At 38.8% G+C, this 24560-nt stretch overlaps 1 protein-coding gene across 11 annotated transcripts in view; it reads right to left on the reverse strand.

Moving 5' to 3' along the window:
• Positions 1 to 24560, reverse strand: part of LOC122085392 (PH-interacting protein-like) — a 53970-nt gene that overhangs the window by 21196 nt on the left and 8214 nt on the right. For 7 of the 11 annotated variants that reach the window (XM_042653796.1, XM_042653790.1, XM_042653791.1 and 4 more), the window contains 11 exons: positions 17070 to 17442; positions 15662 to 15816; positions 14638 to 14874; positions 12186 to 12295; positions 12002 to 12079; positions 11787 to 11893; positions 8433 to 8527; positions 8004 to 8343; positions 7847 to 7924; positions 7609 to 7687; positions 7297 to 7465 (listed from right to left, as the gene is read on the reverse strand). In XM_042653796.1, the coding sequence (XP_042509730.1) occupies positions 7297 to 7465; positions 7609 to 7687; positions 7847 to 7924; positions 8004 to 8343; positions 8433 to 8527; positions 11787 to 11893; positions 12002 to 12079; positions 12186 to 12295; positions 14638 to 14874; positions 15662 to 15816; positions 17070 to 17428 (1807 nt within the window). In that variant the 5' untranslated portion in view covers positions 17429 to 17442. Of the gene's footprint in view, positions 1 to 7296; positions 7466 to 7608; positions 7688 to 7846; positions 7925 to 8003; positions 8344 to 8432; positions 8528 to 11786; positions 11894 to 12001; positions 12080 to 12185; positions 12296 to 14637; positions 14875 to 15661; positions 15817 to 17069; positions 17443 to 22232; positions 22368 to 22515; positions 22812 to 24560 lie in introns of those variants that run through there. The other 4 variants (XM_042653797.1, XM_042653800.1, XM_042653798.1 and 1 more) reach the window with 4 other exon arrangements.

Consider the following 24560-nt stretch of genomic DNA (forward strand, 5'->3'; position numbering starts at 1 on the left):
CCGGATTTTTTAAAAAGTACTAGTGTCGTCTAGTCCATTAAATTGTCATACGTATCCGTACTCATAATATTGTCGTTCCCAAACTTACTAACTGTGCTCCAGACTCGAGCCATGATCCAGTTCCAAACAACATGCTCGAGGTACACCACTCCTCTCATCTCTCTCGTCATGTCCAAGTATATCTTAGATTCCTCTCTTCTCTATAAAAGAACCTGATTCTTTTTATGAAGTGTCATCTCAATCATGTTGGAGAGAGACCATGGTTAAAGAACTCGAAGCTCGTTCTAGGATCCCTATTGAGGTATAGAAGGCAATGCCTATCCACATGAAAGGAGTAGCACGAAGTGAGCTTGAAAAGCAAGGGATCGTAGTTGTAAAGGTGTTGCCTAGGTGACCACCTTGGCATCTTGGCCCCTTGACAACTAGTGTTACCTTGGTCACCTAGGCAGGATTTGGTCACCTTGCGTCCAAGCTCCCTCCAACGCCTTGGTTTGCCTAGACATTGTACAAAAGGCAAAAGAGGAGTTTGTTGAGGTAGTGCTAGAGAGGTGCCCACTAGCAGCAAGGACTGACTCAGATGATTCTAATAGTGCTTATATGTCTGTTGATGTGGAGACAAAGGCAGAGAAGAGAGATACAGCAAGCTTAGGCAATGGGCCAAGTCGCACATCAAGTGGAGAGGGTTAGGGCTGCACAGATGGGGAAAGGAGCTGGTTCCTCTGGCTCTAGTGCAATTGTACTAGAGGCAGGGGAGAGGAGGAAGAAGCAATGTGCCAATGGCAAGGCAAGTTACCTTTAGAGAGACCACAGAGTTTGAGGGCAGCCCCACCACCACTTCTAGACGATGATCCTGATGATCCCATTGAGGTCCTTCAGCAAGATCCTGCCATATTTAGGACAGTATACCATATAGAGAAAACTTAAGTAAGTGTACTCTGATTTGAAAGGTAAAGTGGACGAGGTCGTTTCAAAGTTTTTCTTCTATCAAAGCGTCCCAACTAATGCCAATGAGGGACCATACTACTAGGGCATGCTTGACACTGTCGGGAAGAGTAGCCCAAGAGTCAAGGGGCCCACTGGATATGAATTATTTAATGTCTATTTTCCCCCCAACAAAAGAATGAGCTGGAAGTGTATATTGATACATTGAAGGGGACATGGGAGAACTAGAATGATTGTGATGTGAGATGGTGGGATTGGACTCACTAGACAATCCATCATCAACTTCATGGTCTATTGTGTTGGTAGGACTATCTTTCTGAAGTCTATAAATGCATCCAAGGAGAAAAATGATGCAAGATATATTTATAAGTTGCTAAAAGATGTACAACAGCAGGTACCGCCTCTTTTAGACACATTGTGTAGCCCACTGCATTGACCTCATGCTAAAAGACACGGGGAAGAGATCCATAGAGTGGGTGTGGTTGAGCAGGCCAAACAAGTGACCACATTTTTCTACAACTATAGATATGCTTTACAACTATTGAGGGAGAAGTGCGGTGAAGATTTGGTGAAGCCTGGCATTACCCAATTTGCCACCAGCTACATTGCATTAAAGAGCTTTGAGGATTGGTCTGAGGTCCATGTTTGCTTCTAAGGATTGGTTTAGCTGGAGGAAGTTGGGTTCGGCATAGGGTAGGGCAGCATAGACAACCATATCTAGTGATCAGTTTTGGCAATACCTGAAGAAAGTTGTTCTTGTTTCTTATACTGGAGCTACTGGTAATGGTATTGAGGATAGTCGACTTTGAGAAGAAGCATACCTTGCCACACCAATATGCAACCATAAAGATGATGAAGGAATGAGTGAGAGCAATCCTTCCACATGGTGGGAGGGCTTACCACGTGGAAGGTGGTAAGCCCTCCCACCATGTGGACCTCAGACCAATCCTGAGCCGAACCCAACTTCCTCCAACTAAACCAATGCTTTGAAGTAAGCATGGACCTCAGACATGTTTAGTGATCAGTTTTAGCAATACCTGAAGAAAGTTGTTCTTATTTCTTATACTGGAGCTAGTGGTAAAGGTATTGAGGATGGTCGACTCTGAGAAGAAGTATACCTTGCCACACCTATATGCAACCATAAAGATGATGAAGTAGCGAGTGACAGCAGTCCTTCCATGTGGTGGGAGGGTTTACCTGGAGATTGTTCAAGATCGATGGAAAAGCACTGAATGCATCCACTGCATAGGGCTGGTGAGTTTTATATTTTTATTTTAAGGTGCTTAAGTTAATTTACATTTCATTTACATCCTCCTAACCTTGACAAGTTCTTTATATCATTATCAGCAAATTATCTCAATCCCAAGTACCAATACTAGCATCGACTTGTGATGGATTAATCACTAATAAATGTAACCGAAAATGTGGTGGCCAAGTTGGAGCCAAATCCAACTATATAGTTGAGGTGCGATTAGGAGGTAAGACTTGGTAGTCTGTTCAGAATTTTTAAGGAATGTAGTTACTCAAATTTGTATTAATACAGACATTACCAATGTTTGAAATTAGCATAGATAGACCTTCAGGGAAACTTTTGGGACTTTTGGTCAAGTAGGCACAAAGTCTAGTCAAGAAACCACAACTCCCGATAGGCCCACTACATTATTTGTCATTTTGTCTCCATTCAAATCATATACATATATACAAATTACAATATTTTAACATGAATATAATCTTAGTATTCTAATGCAAGTGAATGGAAGCTAATCTATGGGAGTGATGCACTTAATTTGAGAAAGATAACAATAAATTGCAAACATGTTTTACATCCAAATGCGAGCGCAATTGGAGTACATTCTCACTCATTCACTCCAAGAGGCGGAACCGATTGCGTCACGCAAGATTGGAGCAATTGGTGTATGTGCTAAGGGTGTCAATTAGTCAGGCCTAATCGGTCTTCCCCACTTTAGGACCTCGCACCATGACCGGCCCGTTTAAGTAATAGGTCCTCATAGGCTATACATGGTCCCATTTATAAACATCAGTTGGGTATCGATCTTTAATCAAGCTAGACAGGCTCTAACTAGCTTTTAAGCAAGCTTTAAAACATGTCAGGCTAAGTTGGGCTATTAATCGGTTGGTCCTAGTTAGGTGACAGTTGATCTAGCCTTGCATCATGAACGACCAACAATTATTCAGTCCAGGCTCAAGCCATACACGTTTAATAAACAAGCCGGTCTTGGGTTTTCCTGGTCAAGCTCAGTCAATCTTGGAATTGGCGCCCCTGGTATGTGCATTATAACTTGAGTATGAAGATGCAACACATAAGCATAGGCATGGAGGGTGACAAAGATCCAATCGAGCTTGCCAACATTTTCCAGGTGGAGTCAAATGATAAGAATCCATTATGGGAGTGGGTGAGGGGTCAAGATGACCCTGTCATGGATCGGTCTAGGGGTAGGTTCAACCCCAAGATAGTTAGTCATAGATGTAGATGAGTTTATAACATCTCAAGAGGACCGAGTTCATTCACAAACACTCTGATCTTTTGAGTCACAAGCTGGTGATGATGAGGAGGACATCGACTAGTTGCATTCTAGTGGCCACACTTGCACATCATCCCCATCTGTTGTTGGTGATGATGATGATGATGATGATAATGATGACGATGTTGATAAATTTCTGGGATGCACAAGAGATACCACTAACTGGAGTTGATCTACTCACATGCGAGAGTCAATTCGACCATCCCACGAGATGCTAACTATGGTACACATGCCCCCACACATGCAGGGTACTCAAGAAGCCACCTTGCCTATTCATACCACCAACCATAGTTCGAAATCTCGGCGAAATTTCAGAATTTTGGTGTTTTTTTTTTTTTTTTGCCAAAACAAAATTACATACGAAATAACATTTGTACAAAAATTCGGTCAAAATTTCGGTATTTCGGCCAAAATTTCAGTATCGTTTCAGTATCTCGGTCATCTCGGTACATTCCATGTGTTATAAATATCATATCTCAATCGAAATTTCGGTATTTTGGTCAAAATTTTGACTCTGTCTCGCCTGTTTTGGTGGTTTCGGTTCCATTTGCATATTTTGAAGGAAAAACACTCCAAATCTCCAACAAGCCTCTAATTAGCCACATCATCACACATTTTGACTTCCATTGGATTCCTAAAAGATCTACACATTCAAAGCTTAGGAAAGGTAAAGTTCTTTCTCCAAAACCAAGTAAAATTTTTACAACAGTTTGACGGTTGCTACCAAACAAAGGTGCATCTCTAAAACAATGTCATGTCCTAATATTTTTGCATTTTGTTGTTCTAAGCATGTTTATTAACCTTAAAATAAGTTACCCACCAAGTTTCAGTTCAAAATATGGTTGTTTGGCCACCGAAACAAACAAAAAAAATACACCATTTCGGCCGAAATTTCGGCAAAAGAAACGAAACGAAACTTCAGTTACTGAACCCACCAAACACTGAAACAAAACGAGATTTCGAGCCTTGCCACCACCTAAGGAGATAATAGCATAGAGTACATGGACAATGATGTTACGAGCTTGATTGACATTCTCCAATGCCTGAGTCTGGAGGAGAGTAGTATGCATTGGGGGTGGTGGCATGCACCATTATATGCCACAAGGAACATGGTTTTAAGTTTCGGCCAAGATGTATCAGTTATGTCACCAACCAAAACGAAACCAAGGGGCGATATTGATTTGGTTCAAGTTTCGATCTTGTTTGGACGGGTTTCGACCAAAACATGGTCGAACCATATATATAATTCACATGTTTCTATCAAAACATGTCATATATATACAAGTTTCGGCCGAGACCTCTTTCTTTTGTAGGTTTCAATACTACTCCTTAGGATTGGCAAGAACATGCAATTTTTTGCCTAATCACATGACTTCTCCCCCCCCCCCACTTTTTCTTTTGCATTAGTCTACTCATTTAACCATTCTACAACTTTTATTTACATGATTGGAGCTTGTAGGTAATTTTTTCCAAATCTGATTTTTGGAAGAATTAATACATAGAAATTTTGGCTCAGCATCACATGTTGGGTATGGTAAATATGCTGGTGGACCATCCTTTAAGAGCACGGGTTCTGCATTTGGAGGGTATGGTGGCTACAAGGGTGGCTATAGTGGATCTTCTACCTCTAGCCCCAACATTGAGTATGGGGTGGATTAGGTGCTAGGTCATCTTTCATTGACAACATCTTTTTATATTCGGCCCAACCATTTGTGCCTACCCCACCTAATTCCAGTCTTAGTGAGCCATTCCCTAGGTTGGGATACCTCTAGTATGTTGACAATGAGGCTCATAGGTGGGGCTATAACGGACTATTAGAACAACTGGGCACAAACTATGTAATCGGATACATATAAGTTGCATTCAAAGGTGAGCCAATGAAATCTTCCATTATATGTAGCTTGTGGATTAGAGCCTTCAAGACATGGTTCGAGAACTCTGTCTTTCGACCGTATCCCAAGGGTCGAAACAATGTCCTGTGACTTGATATGATTCGACCAAATTCGACGAAATTTCCCATGTTTCAACCGAAACATGGGAAATTTTGACCAAACCAATTGGTTCGACCCTTTGGGTGAACCAGATCCTATATAAGTTAGTTTGAAAAGAAACTCAAGCCTTCTGTCGAAACATGGGAAATTTTGACCAAACCAACTGGTTCGACCCTTTGGGTGTACCAGACTACCAGGTCCTATATAAGTTAGTTTGAAAGGAAACTCAAGCCTTCTTTAGCAGAATTTGACACTCTCTTCTTAGTTTTTTCTCCTAGGAGTGGGAAACTTGGGGAAACAGTGGAGATTTCTATTTTTTGCCTAACAAAGTTGAATCTAAGAATGGATCTTGCTTCATCTACATAAGAAAGACAACTTGGACCAAAAAGGTAAGTCCCAACTTCCCCAAAAATAATTTTTTTTTATAGGATATACTTGTAAATAGAGTAGAATAATGTAAATTTTTTATATGTTACTTAGGAGGACCTGATCTACGCATATTTACATTTTCAGCAACTAAATTATATGTAGTCAGTGTTTACAATAGGGTTAGTGTACAACAACATAAGCATACACTTGCAAACTTGGGTCCAAAGTCCAAACCACAAGTATCATTCTAGGTGGTTTTTTGTGAGACTAAATCATGGAATAGGTTTAAAATGGTAAAAGTAGGAAACACACAAACAAAGGTCAAAATACCATTTTCTAGGCCTCAAAACCTATGTTTCGATTTTGGCTCAGAAAAATCCCAAGTTTCAAGAAACCTAGGAAGATTCGATTTTGGCCAGGACCGAAACTTGGTAAAAACCCAAAACCTCGAACCTTAACAAGGAGAACCACTTCTGACTATGCTAGGTATGGTGGCTATATAAAATTAAGCTCTTCGTATCACTACCCTTTGAGTATGAGGGTCAGTCACACCCTGGATCATCATTGGTGGACATCTTCTCGTTCCTGGCCCCCAACCATACATGCCGATGCTGGTTCCGTAGGCATCATCCAGTAGTAGTGGCTCTCAATCAAGTTCGTCATGGTTTAGAAACTTACACCCTAGGTTAGGGTACCTCCATTATGTTGACTATTCCATTTATAGGCCATACTACGAAATGGCCAGCTTTTACGATACAATAGGAGGATAACTTGCTTTAGGTGACAGTAGCAACAACATACTAGTGGTTTTGATCCTGCCCTGAACCAAATGTGGTTCTAGGACTCTAGGATGGGCGTTAGGGGTAACTTGATTGTATTCTGACTCCCATATCTTTAACTCTTTGCAGATAGTAGCAACAACATTCTAGTGGTTTCGATCCTGCCGGAACCTAATGTGATACTAGGACTTTAGGATGGGCATTAGGGGTGACTTGATTGTATTCTTGACTCCCATATCTTTAACTCTTTGTAATGAACCATGTATAATTATGATTTATGAAATGTTTTTTTATAATTTTATGTCTATTCATTCTTAATTCGTATTTAAGTTGTTTTAACTGAATCACATATGTTCTAGTATTAAACTTTGTGTGAAAAAGGCCATATTAGAGAAAGCATACAGCAGCGTACAACATATACTAGCAAACTAGGCTCTCACAAGTCAAACTACCATTTTGAGTGTGATTATTTAAAATCTAAGGGTACTATGTTTAGAAGGCCTAAAACAGGATTTCCTAGAAGTTATAGAAGAACCTGATTTGTTCACTTGGGTCTCAAAACCTTTCAATGAAACTTGTAGCTGAAATTGTACAGATTTCGACTGAAATTTCGATTTTGGTCAAAATATTTCGGTCTGAAATCTTGAACCTTGCCAACAATGAATGACTCACCCATAATGGCAGCAAGCACAAAACGGTTATCCAGGCTCCAGACAATCATATTAACACCACGAGGAGTTGGAAGTAATCTCTGACGTGGGCCTCCACGAGGAGGCTGAGGAGGCATTGGTGGGGGTGGAACCTTCAGGTGATATGCCCGTGTCCAGCGTCCAACTTTTCCCTGCAACCAGGACAGGTAAAACCAGCATCATATTATACACATCTAACTCAGTTCAAGACACAAAACTGAATGAGAAAAGGCACTGCAAATATGTATCCAACAAAAATCATATTAAGAAAATCTAGTCTGAAATAAGAGCTCACATGAGATCTACGTGATCTTGGAATCCAAATGATAGCACTTCCATCGCGAGAACAGGTGACTATGTTGTCATGAGTAAACCTAGAAAGGCATTATTACAGAGAACTTCAGCACTTTAGCCAATATAATGTCAATAACACAGTAGGCAATGCTGATTCTGCATAAATACAAGAATTGAAGCAGCTGAGAAAAATACAAATGGACTAAGCTACTTAAGATAGAAATAGAAAAATATTGCACCAGGAATTCTTAAACTTTGGAACATTCTCCTCCTTCAAAGCATCAATTGTAGAAGATCTTGATGGCACAGCACAACCACTGCATGGGGACATGGCAACAAGGATCAGGAGGTAAAATATCACACTAAATAGCTGTCCATAACCCAGAACAAACTTGCCTGAATTGCACATAGTTCACATCATTTTCATGGCCAGATAGCACATCCATCTCATGATTTGGTTGATCTGAGTCTTCTGTGTTTGATTTACAAGCATTCCACACCTGCAAGTAATTGATCCTTGGTAACAAAGCATATAGAATTACAGCTAAATTCATTTTAGGAATGGACTTGAAAATGAAGTAGAGCATGCAAACACTACGTAAAAAAATTCCTAGATGTACCCGGGCTAAAGTGTCTGAGCTCCCAGTGACAAAAACAATCCCATTAGCATTAAATGCACAACAAAGTATTTGATGGCTCTGAGGACCAACACTTGAAGAGGGACCATTGGTCTTTCCTGCCACAAGTTTCATAATCCCACAAAAGCTCCAATCAGACAAAGCCCCAGTCAACCAAGATAAACAGAAAATGGATGACAGAAACTACCAGCTGTGACATCCACAGGCCTTGGAATGTAAACTCGTGGACTGAAGTTAGAGTTTCTAGCATCCCATATCCGACATGTACCATCATCTGATGACCTAAAAAGGAAAAACGAAACAGTTTAGAGTAAATTACAGCACACAACAAGATGGACTAACAACAAAGAGGTGAACATATGAATGAACTACACTACAAAAGCACAACAATATGAGTACATGCACCACAAGAAGAAACAGAATATCAAACTTAATGATTTATGTATGGCCAATTTTTTGAGTTTTTGAAGTAGAGGTCTGCTCCGCGCACCAAGGTTAAAAGCCCATGTTCATTTGGTAACAGTGCACAATGAATTCATTACCAAAGAGAAAGAGAGAATATACGAGGGCCCAAAGGAGAGGGGCAAAACAAGCTATAAATGAAACAAAACAGCCAAACCCTCTTACTAAGACGTGACAAGAGACTATAAAAGAGAAAGGGGCAGACCCCAGGACACAACAGAGAGCACATTCCTTGGGGAATCCCTTACAATAGAATGGGGGAGCATGGCTAACTTAGAGCTAACATCAAAGTAAATAGCATTGCAAATCTTGTCAAAGGAGCAGGAGTTGGAACTTCTCTTCGAAGATTGCATTATTAAGTGTTTCAGTTAGGCTGGATTTGGAATCTATAAATCCAGCCATGTTTTGAGTCAATTTTTGAGTCTTCCACATAAGTTTGTTAGTGGGCCTAGCATTGTACACGAATTTAGTAAAGAAATTGGAGCTTTTGCTTGCATCTTCATGTTTGAAGATCTTATGTTTGATGAAGAAACCCCTGTGTTTGATCAAAGAGATTGGTGTTTGATCCAATCAAACCACCTTGCAATGTGAAGCCCAGGTGTTATTTCTGTTGTACTTGTTCTGAAGATGCTGATATACTACTGAATTCCTGATTCTTCAAGTTCAAATTGCCATTAACAAGTAAGTTCTAATCTGGAATTTTCTGCAACTAGAACCTTTGTTTCTAGAAGATCATATGCTACAAATTTTTTCTTTTTTTAGATAAAGCAATCCGATGGTTAGAAACCTTCCAAATTTTGATTGAATATTCTATCCATCTAAAAAATAGAACTCAATTTCAAATTGGGCAGATTTTGACCTGGAAAAAGCATATGACAAAGTTCCTAGAAACTTGATCCAACATGATCTTGTGAGAGAGGGGTGTCGAGTAAATATGTGGATATAATTAAAGATATGTATGAGGGCATGGTGACTTGTGTGAAATCTGTGGGAGGTCAAGGAAGGAATTCCCTATCACAATTGGGTTGCATCAAGGATCAGCCTTAAGCCCTTAATTGTTTCCATTTATCATGGATGATTTAACCAAGAACATTCAAGACGAGGCCCCTTGGTGTATCCTTTTCACAGATGATATCGTTTTGGTGGACAAGACAAAGCAAAGATTAACGCTAAGTTAGATACTTAGATCTATGGAGATCATCCCTGGAATCAAGAGGTTTTAGGATTAGTAGATCAAACATAGAGTATATGATATGCAACATTAGCCACACCATGAGGGATAATGACACAATCAGAATTGAGGAGATAGAGACATCGCAAAATGATTATTTTCAAAATCTGGGATCAACCATAAATAAAAAATGTGACATAAAGGATGATGTTTCACAGAGAATTAAAGTAGGATGGACGAAGTGGAGAGGTGCATCTGTTGTGTGATTGGCATATTCTTGTAAAGATTAAAGGAAAATTCTACAAGATAGTTGTAAGACTGGCTATGATGTATGGGCGGAATAATGGGCAGTCAAGAAGTGTAATATAGATAAGTTGACTGTTGCAGAGACGAGGATGTTGAGATGGATGTGCAACAAAACTAAGAGGGATAAAGTAAGGAATGGTCGTATTAGAACTGATTTGGGAGTGGCCACAGTTAATGAGAAATTTGAGAAAATCGTTTGAGGTGGTATGGTCATGTTCAACGGAGGCCCGGGGATGCCCCAGTAAAGAGTAATATGATAACAATTTAAGGAGCTAAAAGATTCAAGGGCAAGCCTAAAATGACTATATGATAAGTTGTGAGGAATGAGATGCATAGTCCAGGTCTTGTCCCAAGTATGACCTCGGATAAAACCTATTTGAGGGCAAGGATCCAAGTAGCCAACCCCATTTAGCTCAGTTTCTCCTGTCATGCTGGATTGTGCATCTTTCCTCTTACTCACTCATCTCCTTGTCATTCCTCTTATCATTTCCTATTTTCTTAATTTCTCCATTTTCCCCTACTTTGTTTTGCATGGATCCTTGTAGCCGACCCCATAGTTGGGATAAGACTGAGTTTGTTGTCACTGTTGTTGTAATTGGGGATTATTATTTTAATGCAAAGACATTGGATTATATTTCATTATGGATCCTCACGGAAGAAAATAGGATTTAAGATTTTCAGGTTATTACACAAAGGATGCAAGGAAACTCGGTTGGCTTCTTCCAAGCCGAGGAAGATAAAAATGTGAAAGGCATCTAGTAATTAAACTAGGGTATCTTGAATAAAAATTTTAATCAAATAGGAGAAATTGTAAGAACGGATATACCTTATGGAAATAATATTTGTTTTCAAAACAATACGGAAGAATAGGCATGCAGAAAATTCAGGGGAAACCAAAATTACAAATAAATTTGAAATAAACATAAAAGAGTGGGGAATGTATTACCAACATTACAGTGTCAAGATTTCTCCTTTTCTAAAGATTATCCAGCAAGTTTTGCCAAAAGGAATGTAGATACATATAGGAGAGATCATAACAATGGATATTAGCTCAGGGACAAAGTAAGGTTAAGGCAAGAACTGACATGTCAGTAATTCAGTAAGAAAACATAAATACAAATTAGATTTTAAAATAAAGGAGACATCATAAAAATGGATATGCTCAGGGACAAAGTAAGGTTTCCAAAATAAAAGGCAAGAATTGACATGCAGGTAAACCAGTAAGAACCCATAAATACAAATTAAATTTGATAATAAAACCCCAAAGGGAAAAAAGCATTCCCGACTTTGCCACTGATATAAGATGATTAGTCTAATAATTCAACAAAAAGCTCTGTGAAAGCAAAGTTCACAAGCTCAGTCTGCAGCTGATGTCCCTATTTCACATTCCCCATCAAAGGATACAATTAACAGCAGTAAAAGAGGAGTAATAGAACATACAATGAACAACCCTAAGACAAATAAGCAGTCTTCCAATATTAAAATTAATAAAATTTATAGGGAAAGTATTCAGATTATTTAAGGGCCTAAAGCAGAAAGAGGACCAAATAGGGTTCTACAAATAGCAACCACAAGCAAGTACACCCAAAGAAAGTGGCTCACGATAAAAGCTGGTAAACAGAGCTAGGCCTTGGACTAAATGCAATAGTAGTAACAGCTCCAGTATGCCCCCGCAAAACCGAAATTGGAAGCCCATCTGGCAAACGCCACTGCAGCAGACCACAAGAAACTGATTAACCATCAAAACCAATAAAAATAGAATGACAAAGTGATTTGACTGAAAACGTTCAGTCAACTAAAGGTAACAAAAATCTTACAACTCGAATGACAAAGTCATTTGACGAGGATGCCACCAAAGCATTGTTTGAACTGACAGCCAAGTCAGTTATGTCCCCCTATAGAAGCATAAATACATAAAATGTAAGTATACTAAAAAATGGAACCAAGACAAACTATGTGTTCACGTGTAAAACATAGACCATTAGACCTTCTAAAACTCACTTCATGCCCACGGCAGCTGGCCAAGCAAAATGCAGTTTCCATTGACCAAATTTTTACAAGGCGATCATCAGAACCTGTAATCACATATCTCCCAGTGCAATCGAATGTGGCTACAGAATTTTCCATCAAGAAAATCTATTAGGGACCAAAAAATGATTGCAAATGGTTCTAAATTGACCAATTCAATGCCACTTGCCAAGATTCATACTAAAAAGAAAAGTACATTAACTGAGAAAAAATCAAAGAATATTGATAGAAACACTACCAGAAACTACAGCAGAGAAAATGACGTAGTTCAGAAATGGATGCTAGGCATGATTCGTCATAAGGTTTGACAAACATCCAAGCTCACAGTGCAGAACATAAAGAAACTAGAATTGTAACAGCAACTGAAGTCCATAAGATCCAGATGTGGGTGTTTATAATTGGTAAATCAAGGCCTGATTTTGAATCATAGGACCATGATACAGACAAATAACACTGTATCAATCACCAGACAAGCAAGTGTTTACGGCTGGAATTGTTAGTGTAATCAGTACCTTCCCTGCTTTGCTTAAAAATCTTCATTGTTGACTGAGAGATGAGAAATCAAGTCAATATTTCTTTTCAGGAATGGGGGGGGGCGGGTGGGTGTGATGTTTGGTGCGGTTGTAGAAGTGAAAATCACAGACTGGGAGTTTCTGGGTCAATAAAACGCATACATCTCCATGCATCTTCAATGGAAAAAAGTATTAAGCATGGATTGCATAGCTACCCAGTTCCAAGTCACTTGTCCGCTCAAAAGCATGCTGCTCTCCATTGCCACCTTGAAAATAAGACACATGACAAATTCTTCAAAATCCCACATGATCCATCCACTCACTTAACCATAGTCATAGATAGGTTCCTCTGTCTGGGTACCAATTGACCATGTTACTGGAATGAGGAATCACTAACAGATCGAGATTGTAAAAGGCACTATGTTTCCTGCTAGACAGATTTCTACTAAAATCAATGTAAATGGGAAGAAGTGACAGAAGAAACCACTATTACTAAAATAGGTAACTGACAATGGAAGAGACCATAGGATATAGACCCCATCTGCTGAAGCAGTTAAGATTGTTCAATTGAGCCTAGGTCTTTCAGCCTGCGGATGGGTTTTATGGACCTTGGGGTTTTATCTTTGAGTTTATTAATGCAATGGGCCTTTTTATTAAACCCATATTTAGGGTCTAAATTCTGTAAATGGGATTACATATGTGGAAGATTGTGGGGATCTCATTTATTGGGGTTTTTTTAGCTGATCACAGGATGTTTGTAGTCTTCTTTTTGTAGGTTAGTTTGTCGTAGTTGGAGTCTAAATAAACCTATTAGGAAAGTTAAAGAGTCCTTAGTGAAGTCTATTTATGGTTTTTTGGAATGGATTAGTTTTGTTAGGTAATCACGACGGTAAGAGATTTCTTATTTCTTTCTCTCTCTGATCTCTCCTCTCATTACTGTCTGTGTCTCATCTATTGTTCCCCACAGTATGAAGTTTTCTCCCTTTGTTTTCTTCTCTTGTATCAATTTGTTTTAACTTCAAAGTTCAAACCGTATTTTTTAGGAGAGATTTAATCTTGTTCCCTCACTTTTTTTTTCTCTCCCTCCCATCGCACCATGTTGCTCCCTATTTTCTCCACTTGTGAGATGTCCTCACTATCTCCCTTCTTTCTAAATTGATTTCTATAAATCAGATTGTCTAATTCCTTATTTTATTCTGGAAAATACTTACTGAGCTATGATAATTTTATTTTAAATATGAAACATTATGGCTAGATTCAGAACTGGCCCATATCTAGTTGTCAGATTAGAATCTTCTGCATCTAATCCTTAAATTGGCCCATCACTTGCAGATCCATCAATTGATTTGTATGATCTGGCTAGTGCAAGTCATTGGACCTAAGTAATAACAGGATAGAGATTGGACAGGGGAGAGAGATTCTTGATCACCATCAATCTGCAAATCACTACATCTGATTAAAATTTGAAAAGGATCTGAGTGAGCAACAGTATCACGGAGGCCAGGATGCTAATATCAAAGAGGTGTTGTGGTTAGAGTAGATCTTGTGGGGCTTAGTAGAGCAGAAGTGCTTAAAAGTTGTCTAAGAAGATCAACTCCTTGGAAGGTAGCCAAAGATAGTTGTTAAGGCGGCATGGTAAGCCAAGGTGTCAGGGAACAGTGAACAGCATTTTGGTCCTACAACATATAGGGGGAAGTAATGACGACCTTAGATATGAGGGTGAATCCTTCAGCGTGGGTGAAAGAAAACTTTCTCACAGAAAAAAATACTCTCTTTTGGTCTTCTGTATTTGAAAGTTCCAAAACCCACGTGAATGCACCAAAGCATACAACTGGTCATCAACATTTATGGAGTGGCTGTTCCAGAATCCAGTTGAAATTTGCAAATTTGAAGTCAGAAATAGCAAATAGTACCACAATAGACAGCATCACGATGTCCCCTTAGCTTCTTTATATTTTGCATCTTTTGCACCATTGTTGATGGTTTAGCAATAGCATAACAAGCTGCACGAATGGATGGAGCACGATGATGTTTCGTGAAACCACCTCCAATTTCCCTCAAACTTAGACCACGCACCTGATCAGCCTGCATGTGAGGCCAACGCAAGTAGCTAGGCATGTGGTTGACTTTCTTATCTTTGTTCCTATCAGCTGCACAAAGAGAGTCGAAGCATCAGAAATAGGTGGATACCAAATGACATTTATCAGTAAACAGATCTGAGTAGAGAAACATAAAGTGTACAAGAAACCATAGTTGTCAAGGTGTCGCCTAGGTATCCAGGCGCTTTCTTGGGTCCAAAGAGACAACACCCCTTGTTGACATTTCACGAGTTTACATCAATTTATGTTTACTGCTTAGTTTTTCTGATGAATATGCTTATATTATATCCTATATTTTGTTTATTATATGCCTTTTTCATAGGCCAGACATCAGTGCCATGGTAAGGTTACTCCATTGAGACCTAGTGGTCATGAGTTCAAGTTGGGAAACAGCCTCTCCAGGAAAAAGGGGGGGTTAAGGCTGCATATATTATGACCCTCCTCAGACCCCACAGTGGCAGCAGAGCCTTATGCACTGGGTATGCCCTTTTATTCTGTTTTTCTCATATTAGGGCATTACTAGCATAATTATATCATATTACATTGATATTGCTTCTATATTGCATATAAGCATAATTATATAAATTATCATTTCCATATTACAGATTCATATACTGCACGCCTAGGAATCCCTCCCAATATCTTAGGTCACCTAGTCACCTGGACAACTATGCAAGAAACTCAATGCAATGATGAAACCAGGTTCTCCAATCAGAAGTGAAGCAATTGACTTGTATATTTTACAAATTATAATTTCTGCCACCACAATAAAACATGCAAAAAGTATATTAAATAACCTATAATTCATCCAAAAAACAATGACCTATATATCACATACATTCCAGAAGTGAGAAGGAACCAGATCCTAAGATTGTTGGAACATCAGCTGCATTTGGTGTGTTTCCTCCAACCATACCATTCAATGGTGGGGCCGTATTCAATATCAGTTGCTTTAGAAGCTTCACCAAATGATCCTTTTCAATGTGGGGATACCTAAGAACACAATAAAAGAAACCACTCAATAAATCCGATTACTTATTCTCCAGAAAAAATGACCACGAAACAAATTTGAGATCCACACAAGGGGATGCACCATGTTTGTTTGTTGGTGGTTCTATGAAAGGGGAGGTGCATGCAGAAGCCTTGACATAGGGATTTGCCTTCTACAATTGCAAAATTAAGTTTCTCTTTATGGTAGTAGTTCTTTCAATTTTTTTTTCCTAAATTAGTTAGGTCGTGAGCCTTTTCTAGTCAAGTAAAAAAAAAAAAAAAAAAAAAAAAAAGAGTAGAAATTCTTAACTTGGGATTTTTAGTCAGAGGACACAACTTTAGTAATGTCAAAAATTGAAACATGCTTTGTCATCATAGTAAGCTGGGCCATTGGGTTCACTCGGTTGTTTTGTTACTTGTCAGTTGAGAGCCATCGGCAATAGACAAACTCTCTTCTTGAAATACAGTAGGTGCTCAGAACTCAGAAATGCCTACAATGGCACAAACTGATTTATCTTTTCTTGCTTGAAACAAGGATACCCATGCTAGCTACTACATTTATCTACAAATTAAGTGATCTGGACCCTTCCCATTTGGAGAAATATCAATGACTGGAGATAACTCTGGCCCATTTACTTGAAGATATAAAAGCCTGGAAATTGAAGAAGACTGTTTTCAGTAATATCACACTATGACGCCGTCTTCAGTTCATACCATTCATATTTCTCATTGGGTGTGATTTAGGAGAAGGAATAATGTCGAAGACTTGATCTTTTTGTTAGTACTGCAGTCCAATACAACCAAGGATTTGTCTTTTCAACTTCATTTGGAAATTTGCTAACAATCCTTTATAAAATATTTAGGTCTGATTTACTTTCATGGATTAGATGCAAAATTGTGTGGCCATCTTTCTGTGCTTACCAACTGGATCATTCTGTACCTTGAGCTACAGGGAGTTTGATTCTATCTTGGTACCATGTTGAAGAGGGACACTCAACTGTACTTGGTGGGAAATATTTTATTCTTTCTTAAAGTTTTACATTATCAGCTTAGCAAGTAGGCCCATAACCAACAAGAAGCCTATTGATCCTGAAGCACTTCTTAATCTCTTTATTATAGCAAGTATCGAGGTGCATTTCAGAACGGCAGAAAAGAATCCCAGTAGTCAATTAGTTAGAATAAACTAACAGCAGATAGAGATTCAAAATATCAACAAAAGCAAAACCAGACAAACAAACTCTGAAAAATTGATGTACCTCTCTACCAATTTATTGTAACTCAAGGGGAAGGACAGCCCACTATCATTTTCATCCCCACTGCGTACCCCACTCCTTGAATACCAAGCATGATATCTTCTAGGTAGAAGTTGATGTTCCAGGAGCTCATTCCAAAACTGTCCATAAGTTCTATGACATGGCCCAGCAGATAGAAAATGCATAATCAGAAAGTAAACTTCTCTGAGGTCAATATCTACATCAGCTTCCGCAGGAGGACATGCAGCTCCTTCTTCCTCTGGATATGGAGCCTTCTCATGCACCTTATTTGAAAATTTTGAAGGTGGCATATTAAGAGAAGGAATGGCATCACCAGCTGGGACACTTTTTTGGAGAGCCATGATTTTTCCAAAGCCTGCCAATCATTGGAGAGGGGGGAGAAAAAGAATAAGAGTTGTTCCATGTAAAACCAGGAGAAACAGAAAGAGCATATAATTGTGACTTTCATGAGTAACAGACAGCGAATCCAATATATCAGGTTTTAGTTTGGATTTTAGTTTGAAGTGTTCGGAAGGTCATATTTTGAGAAATTTAAAACTACATCTAAGTTTGGATGCATGAAAGGAATTACACGGAAAAATATTACAGCAAGAGTTTCTAGTTGAAATTAAAGATAAGAAGACAAGGAAACAATATTAAAAGATAATACATGGCTTCATACCATAGTTGTCTCGGCAGCACCTAGGTATCCAGGTGCCTTGTGCCTGGGCGCCTTCTTGGTGTGGCCTTGCATCCAGGCCCCTCCAATGCCTAGGGTTGCCTAGACGCTGTGACAACTATGCTTCAAACAAGGGTTCCTATCTTCATGCTAAAAGAAACATCTCACTTACAAAAAGGCAATGTTCCATGCAAAAGTAAAAAAGCTCCTGAAAAATAGAAATCCCATCATGGACTCATACCGTGCCAGTATTTTGGCCACAGTTCTCCCATAAGATTTGATAGGTGATATGCAAGAATACCAAACCCACAAACTGGCCCACCCATGCCCTAAAGAATGTCAGAAAAATCAGAAAACCATTGCTAGTGTTTCCACTGGGTAAACATAGAATTAGTTTCAAGCCCAAAAAAACCCACTTGACCTGAATTCCAAGGGTTATATAGGTTATCTGAATATCTGCATCAATACAAACACAGCCACACCCCTCAAATATCAGAAAATCAAAAAATCCTAGCTAGAGTTGCAACTGAGCCCCCCCTTATAAACTATCTCAACCAAGACTCAAACTAAAAAAATTTACATGAAACACTCTTGATCTAAGATCTCCACCATCCCACTCCCCTTGAAATAGCAATATCACTTGCAAAATATATGCTTACTTCTAATTGAAAAGAGAGATAACAGACAAAATATGCTTCTGTACCTCTCAACTTATGCATTCTGCTGCCCTAGTTAAATTTTGTTTTCGGCCATTTGATCATGGCCAACCTTTAATAGTTAGACCAATATAACTGCAGTAACTTTCTCATTGAAATTATTACTTTTTATGAGTTCAAAATGTTTTTGTGAATAGCAAATTATTCAAGTTTATACCATGGATACTCCTCCAAATGATTTCTACCATAATCTCTCCCAAAATTCAACCTCAGCCACTGGATTGACTCCTGAGATTTGTAGGCCTACTAAGTGACATTATGTGGGCTACTTCTAGCCTGAGATCGGCTAGTCAAATAAGGTGCTAACATTCTCTGGCACCAAACCCTCAGGTTCGAAAGAGTTCACTTAAAACTTCACCTATGATAGGTTGACTTAAGCTTTTTTTTACAAGTAACAAATTATTATAAAAGGAAGCATTCATTACAGTCTACTGATCTGAAAACATAAAGACAACAACAGGACCAGAGTCTACATGAAACTCATAGACCTGCATATAAAGGCAAAATAGCAGACCAAAATGGTGTATCATTCACAAAACATAATTTTGGCATCACTACCGTTTTGCCTCATCATCAGATACCTCATTAGCAATCATAAGCCTCCATCCAAACTTGCATTTCAACAGCCAAGAGCCAAATCACTCTAATATAAGTAACGCACCATGGTCAAATCCATCAAATCACAATCTGAGTCCACTTCCACAACTGCCCTAAAGCGACCTTCCCTCATAAAAACATGCCCAAACAAGTCTAAAGCAACTAGTCACCTTACATGTCTAGGCACCCAGACAAGGGGAGAAACTAAGGGTACGAAAAGGGAAATAAGGGGGGAAATAAGAAAAATAATGAGAAAACATACCTAAAACTGAAATCAGCATGAGAAATGGGGAATAATTTTCCGAGATATGACACTTGCCTTCGGTGCCTTGGCCTTTGTCTAGCAGACTAACAACAATCATGACCCAACAATTATGCCTAAAGATTACAGAGACTGCAAAGAATTATGTGGCATTATGGTAGGGTGGTACTCTAAACAGATAGCATGTGATGCTGTTCCCCGTACATTTTAGATTTCTTCATCAACCACACAATAGAACCCTCACTAATGAGCCATGGGAAAATCCCACGGATGTCTTCAAGTTAAAGTTCAAGAAAGTTCTTAAGTTTAATGAAACGAATGAAGGGCAGCCAATGCATTTTCCTCCCCATCTCTCCCTCATCAGAGTAGTTTCTAAATACCCCTCAATTGAGTCATGACAAGGTCCTTGCATCCTCCAGTAGACCATGCTAGAGTCCTTTGAATATCAAACTAGTGATGAACAATCTCAGCTCCAGGTGAAATCTTAAACAACTAACAGGAGCATTGAACTATTAGAAAATCTTAGAGAATTATGGAACCTAAAGAAATCAGTGACCAACCACACAAGTCTTTAAACAATACCCTAAATCCCCATTACCCTTCGCAATATTGAGAGGAAATACACCCAAACTGACAATTCCAATCCTAAGGAGCCAAATCTGAACAATTAAAAGCAATATCCTTGTGTGCCATGAAATTGTTAGAGGATTCAATAGGAAATCCCACTCCCTTGCTACCCTTCTCAAAATTGACCATCCACAAAACACTCTATCAAATGGGACTTCATATCCAAAGTTTTGCTTCAGATGTCTTTTCCCCTGTTTTTGTCCATGGATACTCTCCTACATTTCTTCCACCTGCCTCTTTGTCCTTGTTAATGGCAGCCCAGGCTGCCTAGCCAAATACATCTCCTCCTCAGTGGGCATCCGTCATGGTTGTCCCCTCTCCCCTTTTATCTTCTCTCTTGCCCTTGAGATCCTATCCAAATCCATCCAATCTAACATCTATCTTCATCTCACCTCCCCCCTCCCCAAATGCAAACCCCTTAAGGTCACCCATCTTGCCTTTACTGATGACCTGATGATTTTCTTCAAAGCAGACTCCCCTTTCTATTGTGTTCATCATGTCCTCTCTGCATCTCTTCAAAACAATCTCCAATCTCCGTATTAACCTCTTGAAATGTCATCTCTTCCTCGTTGGATTCTCTGATGCTACCAAAGCCCATTACCTTCAGCTTATAGGTTTTTCCCTTGGTTCCCTTCTAGTCAAGTATCTTGGCCTCCCCCTCATCTCTGGTAGATTGAATGCCCACCATTACACTCCCTATGTTCGATCTCATGAAGAAAAAGGCAAAAAGCTTCTACTCTAGAAAGGTAAGCTCCTTTCCTATGCTGGCGCCATGAGCTTGTCAGATCTGTACTCCAATCCTGCTATCTCTATTAGTCTGGCGTCTTTGTGATCTCCCAAGCCACCATCAAAGCTATCGAATCTATCCTCTACATCTTTCTCTGGAAAGGGTTAAGTTCTGCTACATTCCTTTATCCCCTCCATTGGGCTTCTATTTGCACTCCTAAATCTAAAGGTGGTTTTGAATTGCATCGAGCTAAAGATGTCAATGATGCCGCCATTCTTAAGCTTATTTAGAAGCTTGTTTCCAACAAGAACAATATTTGGATCTCTTGGGTCTATTCCTCCCTCCTCTGGAAAGACTCTCTTTGGATTGTCTCCCCCGCTATTGACTCTTCTTGAGTCTGCCATAATATCCTCCTTGCTAGACCTACTATGCTTAAAGCCTCTTCCTTAGGAGACAATTTGACAAATTCCCTTTAGCTCGACTCTTGACATCTTTCAAGGGTCCTCCTTTTTATGGTTGGTGCGAGAACAATCTACTCCTCTAGTCTCCCTCATAGACGCCCATGTTGCATCCATCATCTCCAATGTTGTATGGTGTCCTCCGTCATCCATCCCCCCTCTCCGCTAGCCATGGTGGCAAAGGGGACAGAGTCATATGGGTCCTCTAGATCCTTTAGTTCTTCCTTTTCTTGGGACCTTGTTAAACTGAGGAGAGCCTTAGTCCTTTAGAGTAAATTTGTCTGATTCAAATGCCACATCCCTCGTCATTCTTTCACCACTTGGCATGCTCTCTAATTGTCTTCCTACTCAATCCTTCCTTATTTATAGACACATTCAGGTTCCTTCTGCCTATTGCCAATGCTTGAATGATACTAAGGATGTTAACCAATCTTTCTTTTCTCCTATCTTTTTGCTTCCTCTATCTAGAAGCATATTCTTTGCTTCAGCTAACCTTCCAAGAGGCTGGTTATTTTGCTTCAGAGAGAATGGACTTGGGTTGACATGACGTTCGGAGGTTATTTTATATGAGACATTGCCCCTTTTGGACTTCCATCACCCACAATTGGATGGTTTGCCCTGGATGGAGCATAATCTTTCATAGATGGACATCCAACTCCCGATCTTTTGATAAGATTTGGAAAGCCATCTTCTTTAACATTAGCTCCAAACTAGCCATGCTCACCCACCATCATGTTAGGGATCCTCCTAGGAACAGGCTTATTGCCGTCTCTTGGTCCTTCTCTCCTCCATCTTGCAGCCTCCATCTTGCAGCCCCCCCTTCTTTTTCCTCTCCCCTTTTCTCTTTTCTTTCTTGGGATCCTGTATATCCTTTCTTTATTCCTTGGTAATGAATATTTTATTCACCCAAAAAAATAAAAGTAATTAACAAGATGCATTAACAATTCATGCAACCATACACGAATATACAATTGTGCCCCAAACAGAACTATAGTGAGACAACTGACAACTTTATTTTCACAGAACTTAAAAAATTCAACCACAAGTAAGAGAGAAGAGAAAACAGTAAAGGAAAAATAATGTCTACATGCGATTCAAACCTTGTGATGTTCCCAGTACGCTAACCAGATGGGTAATTGCCCGAAACCTGGAACTCGTCTCTACGCTTCCAAAACCCTAACATACCCGAGTCCATACTGCTTTACTCAGCCACAACACGAACCCAATTTCAAGCCCTTAATCCAACCCAGTTACGAGAAGAATAAACTCATCAGACATTTGAAGAAAAGCGACAGCGAGAGAATCCGAGATCCATTCCCAAATGTGCGAAGACCCTACCTAAGATATCAAATTGAGTTTCTTCTCCAATTGAAACAGAAATACCTTCAATGGAGTCGGTTCCGAGACCAAGGAGCGAGCTCTTTCAGGGAGTCTAAGAAACCCCGCGTTCGATGGATGAATTGGCAGGTGACGTTTTGAGAGGATCAACGGATTGCAGTTCCGCGACAAATTAATCAGCAATGGTTGGATGCGTCGGGAGCGATAAATTAAGGTTGACGGAAAGAGAAAGCAAGCGAGCGAACGAGCTCTGGTTCTCTTTGTTTTCCTCTATTCCTTTCTTTCGTTTTTGGTTTTTCTGTGCAGAGAGAGAAGGCGAGAGACTGTTGAAGCGTTTTAAAACCTTTATACCATTGCTCTTAGAAAGCCTTTTATGATAGAAATTAGAAGAAATAAAAACAATATAATTAATTTGTGCTTATTAGGTAAAAGGGTAATAACCACTATTATTTTAACAATATAAATATATATATTATAAAATAACACACCTTAGTGTATCGGTATCTGTATCAGATCGGCCATATCTGTATATTGTACCAATGATATCAACGTTAGATAAGGTATATGACGTGAAAAATGGGTCCAATCCAGGCCGATATGATCAATTGGTATCAGTATTAGCATCAATTGAGACCGATTTAGGCACCATATTAAGACCTTTACTATATTTTTTTCTTTTTTCAGGGAAAATATTTAAGATATTTTTTATAAAAAAAAAGGTGGGACAAACAGGGATAGTTGTGAAGGAAACAGTGTCATGCACATGCTGAAAACCTTCTTAAGAGTTGAAGTGTACCCTCCAAAATTTTTAAATATAACGGCTACGAACCTCTAACCCTTTTCTTCAACATTTGCATGAACAGTTCTACCCAGGAGAAAAAAAATTTGACTGAACAGTACAATAGTGATATGGTCAGAGTCATACAAACACTAGTAAAAGAATTAAAAAAAGATGAAGGATGAATCCCTGAACAAAATATGGGGAAGATATTCATTCCACTAAAGATAGTATAAGAAGGAATTGAAAAATAGTATCATCCATATGGAGTTCATTTGGGCCCACGGGGTCAAAATAATAAAGAGTGCCAGTGTGGGTCCAACTATTTAATACAAGAAAGGTTTAAAGGAATCTATATAAATGTAGTATAAGAATCTTTTACCATCAAAATATGAGAAAAGATTCTTAAGTATACATTTTTCTCCCCCTGACACTTTCCCCTCTCCACCATTTAATTGAGGAATTATCTCCGGCCTTTTTCATTGGCTGATTCCTCTTGCCAACTCAAAGAATACTCTCCCATGAAAACATATGTAGTAATCTTCTTAACATGGAAGGGTATATACAAATAAATAAAATAAAAAAAGTAAGGGAAGGGATTTACTATGAGGCTATGTGGCTCTTACACCAACATAGGGCCAATGGGAGCATAAGCACAGTGCATCCAAGGTGAGGGGCAAAGTGGTAATTTTATTATCCCATGTGAGAGGGCACAAGGGACACTGTTAAATAGCTTTCTTTTTCCTAAAAAATAATAATCAAATGAGGCATGATGAGTTAATCTACTATCCGTGAATATTGATTGGACCACAATCTAGGTTTATTCGAATAATAGACTAAGAACCTAAAATAACCCATTATTTTCCCAAAAAATATTATCAAATATCTCCAATGAAGGCAAATATTGTCTTTTCATATATATATATATATATATATTATTCAAAAAAACATGTAAGAATGACCGTTTTGATAATGACATGAAAAGTCACTTTCAAAGTTTTTCCTGAACACCCTTTTATACCTTGACTAAAAGAGTTTTTATGAATAAAAGAATGAACAATTAAAAGAAGGCATCAAGTTTTAAATACACTTAAATTTAGATAATTTCTTAATTAAAATGACAATAAAATGTAAAATAAAATAGGGATTTTTCTTCTAGGCTGTGTTGGTAGCCAAGAGAATAAAAGAAATGAAATGAAAAGAAAAATGAATCTAGGAATGAGAAGAAAAGAAATGAATTAGTGAGGAATAAATAAATAAATAAATATATATATATATATATATATATATATATATATATATATATATGTTA

This window comes from Macadamia integrifolia, chromosome 8, assembly GCF_013358625.1.
Source record: "Macadamia integrifolia cultivar HAES 741 chromosome 8, SCU_Mint_v3, whole genome shotgun sequence".
In the NCBI taxonomy this organism is placed as follows: Eukaryota; Viridiplantae; Streptophyta; class Magnoliopsida; order Proteales; family Proteaceae; genus Macadamia; species Macadamia integrifolia.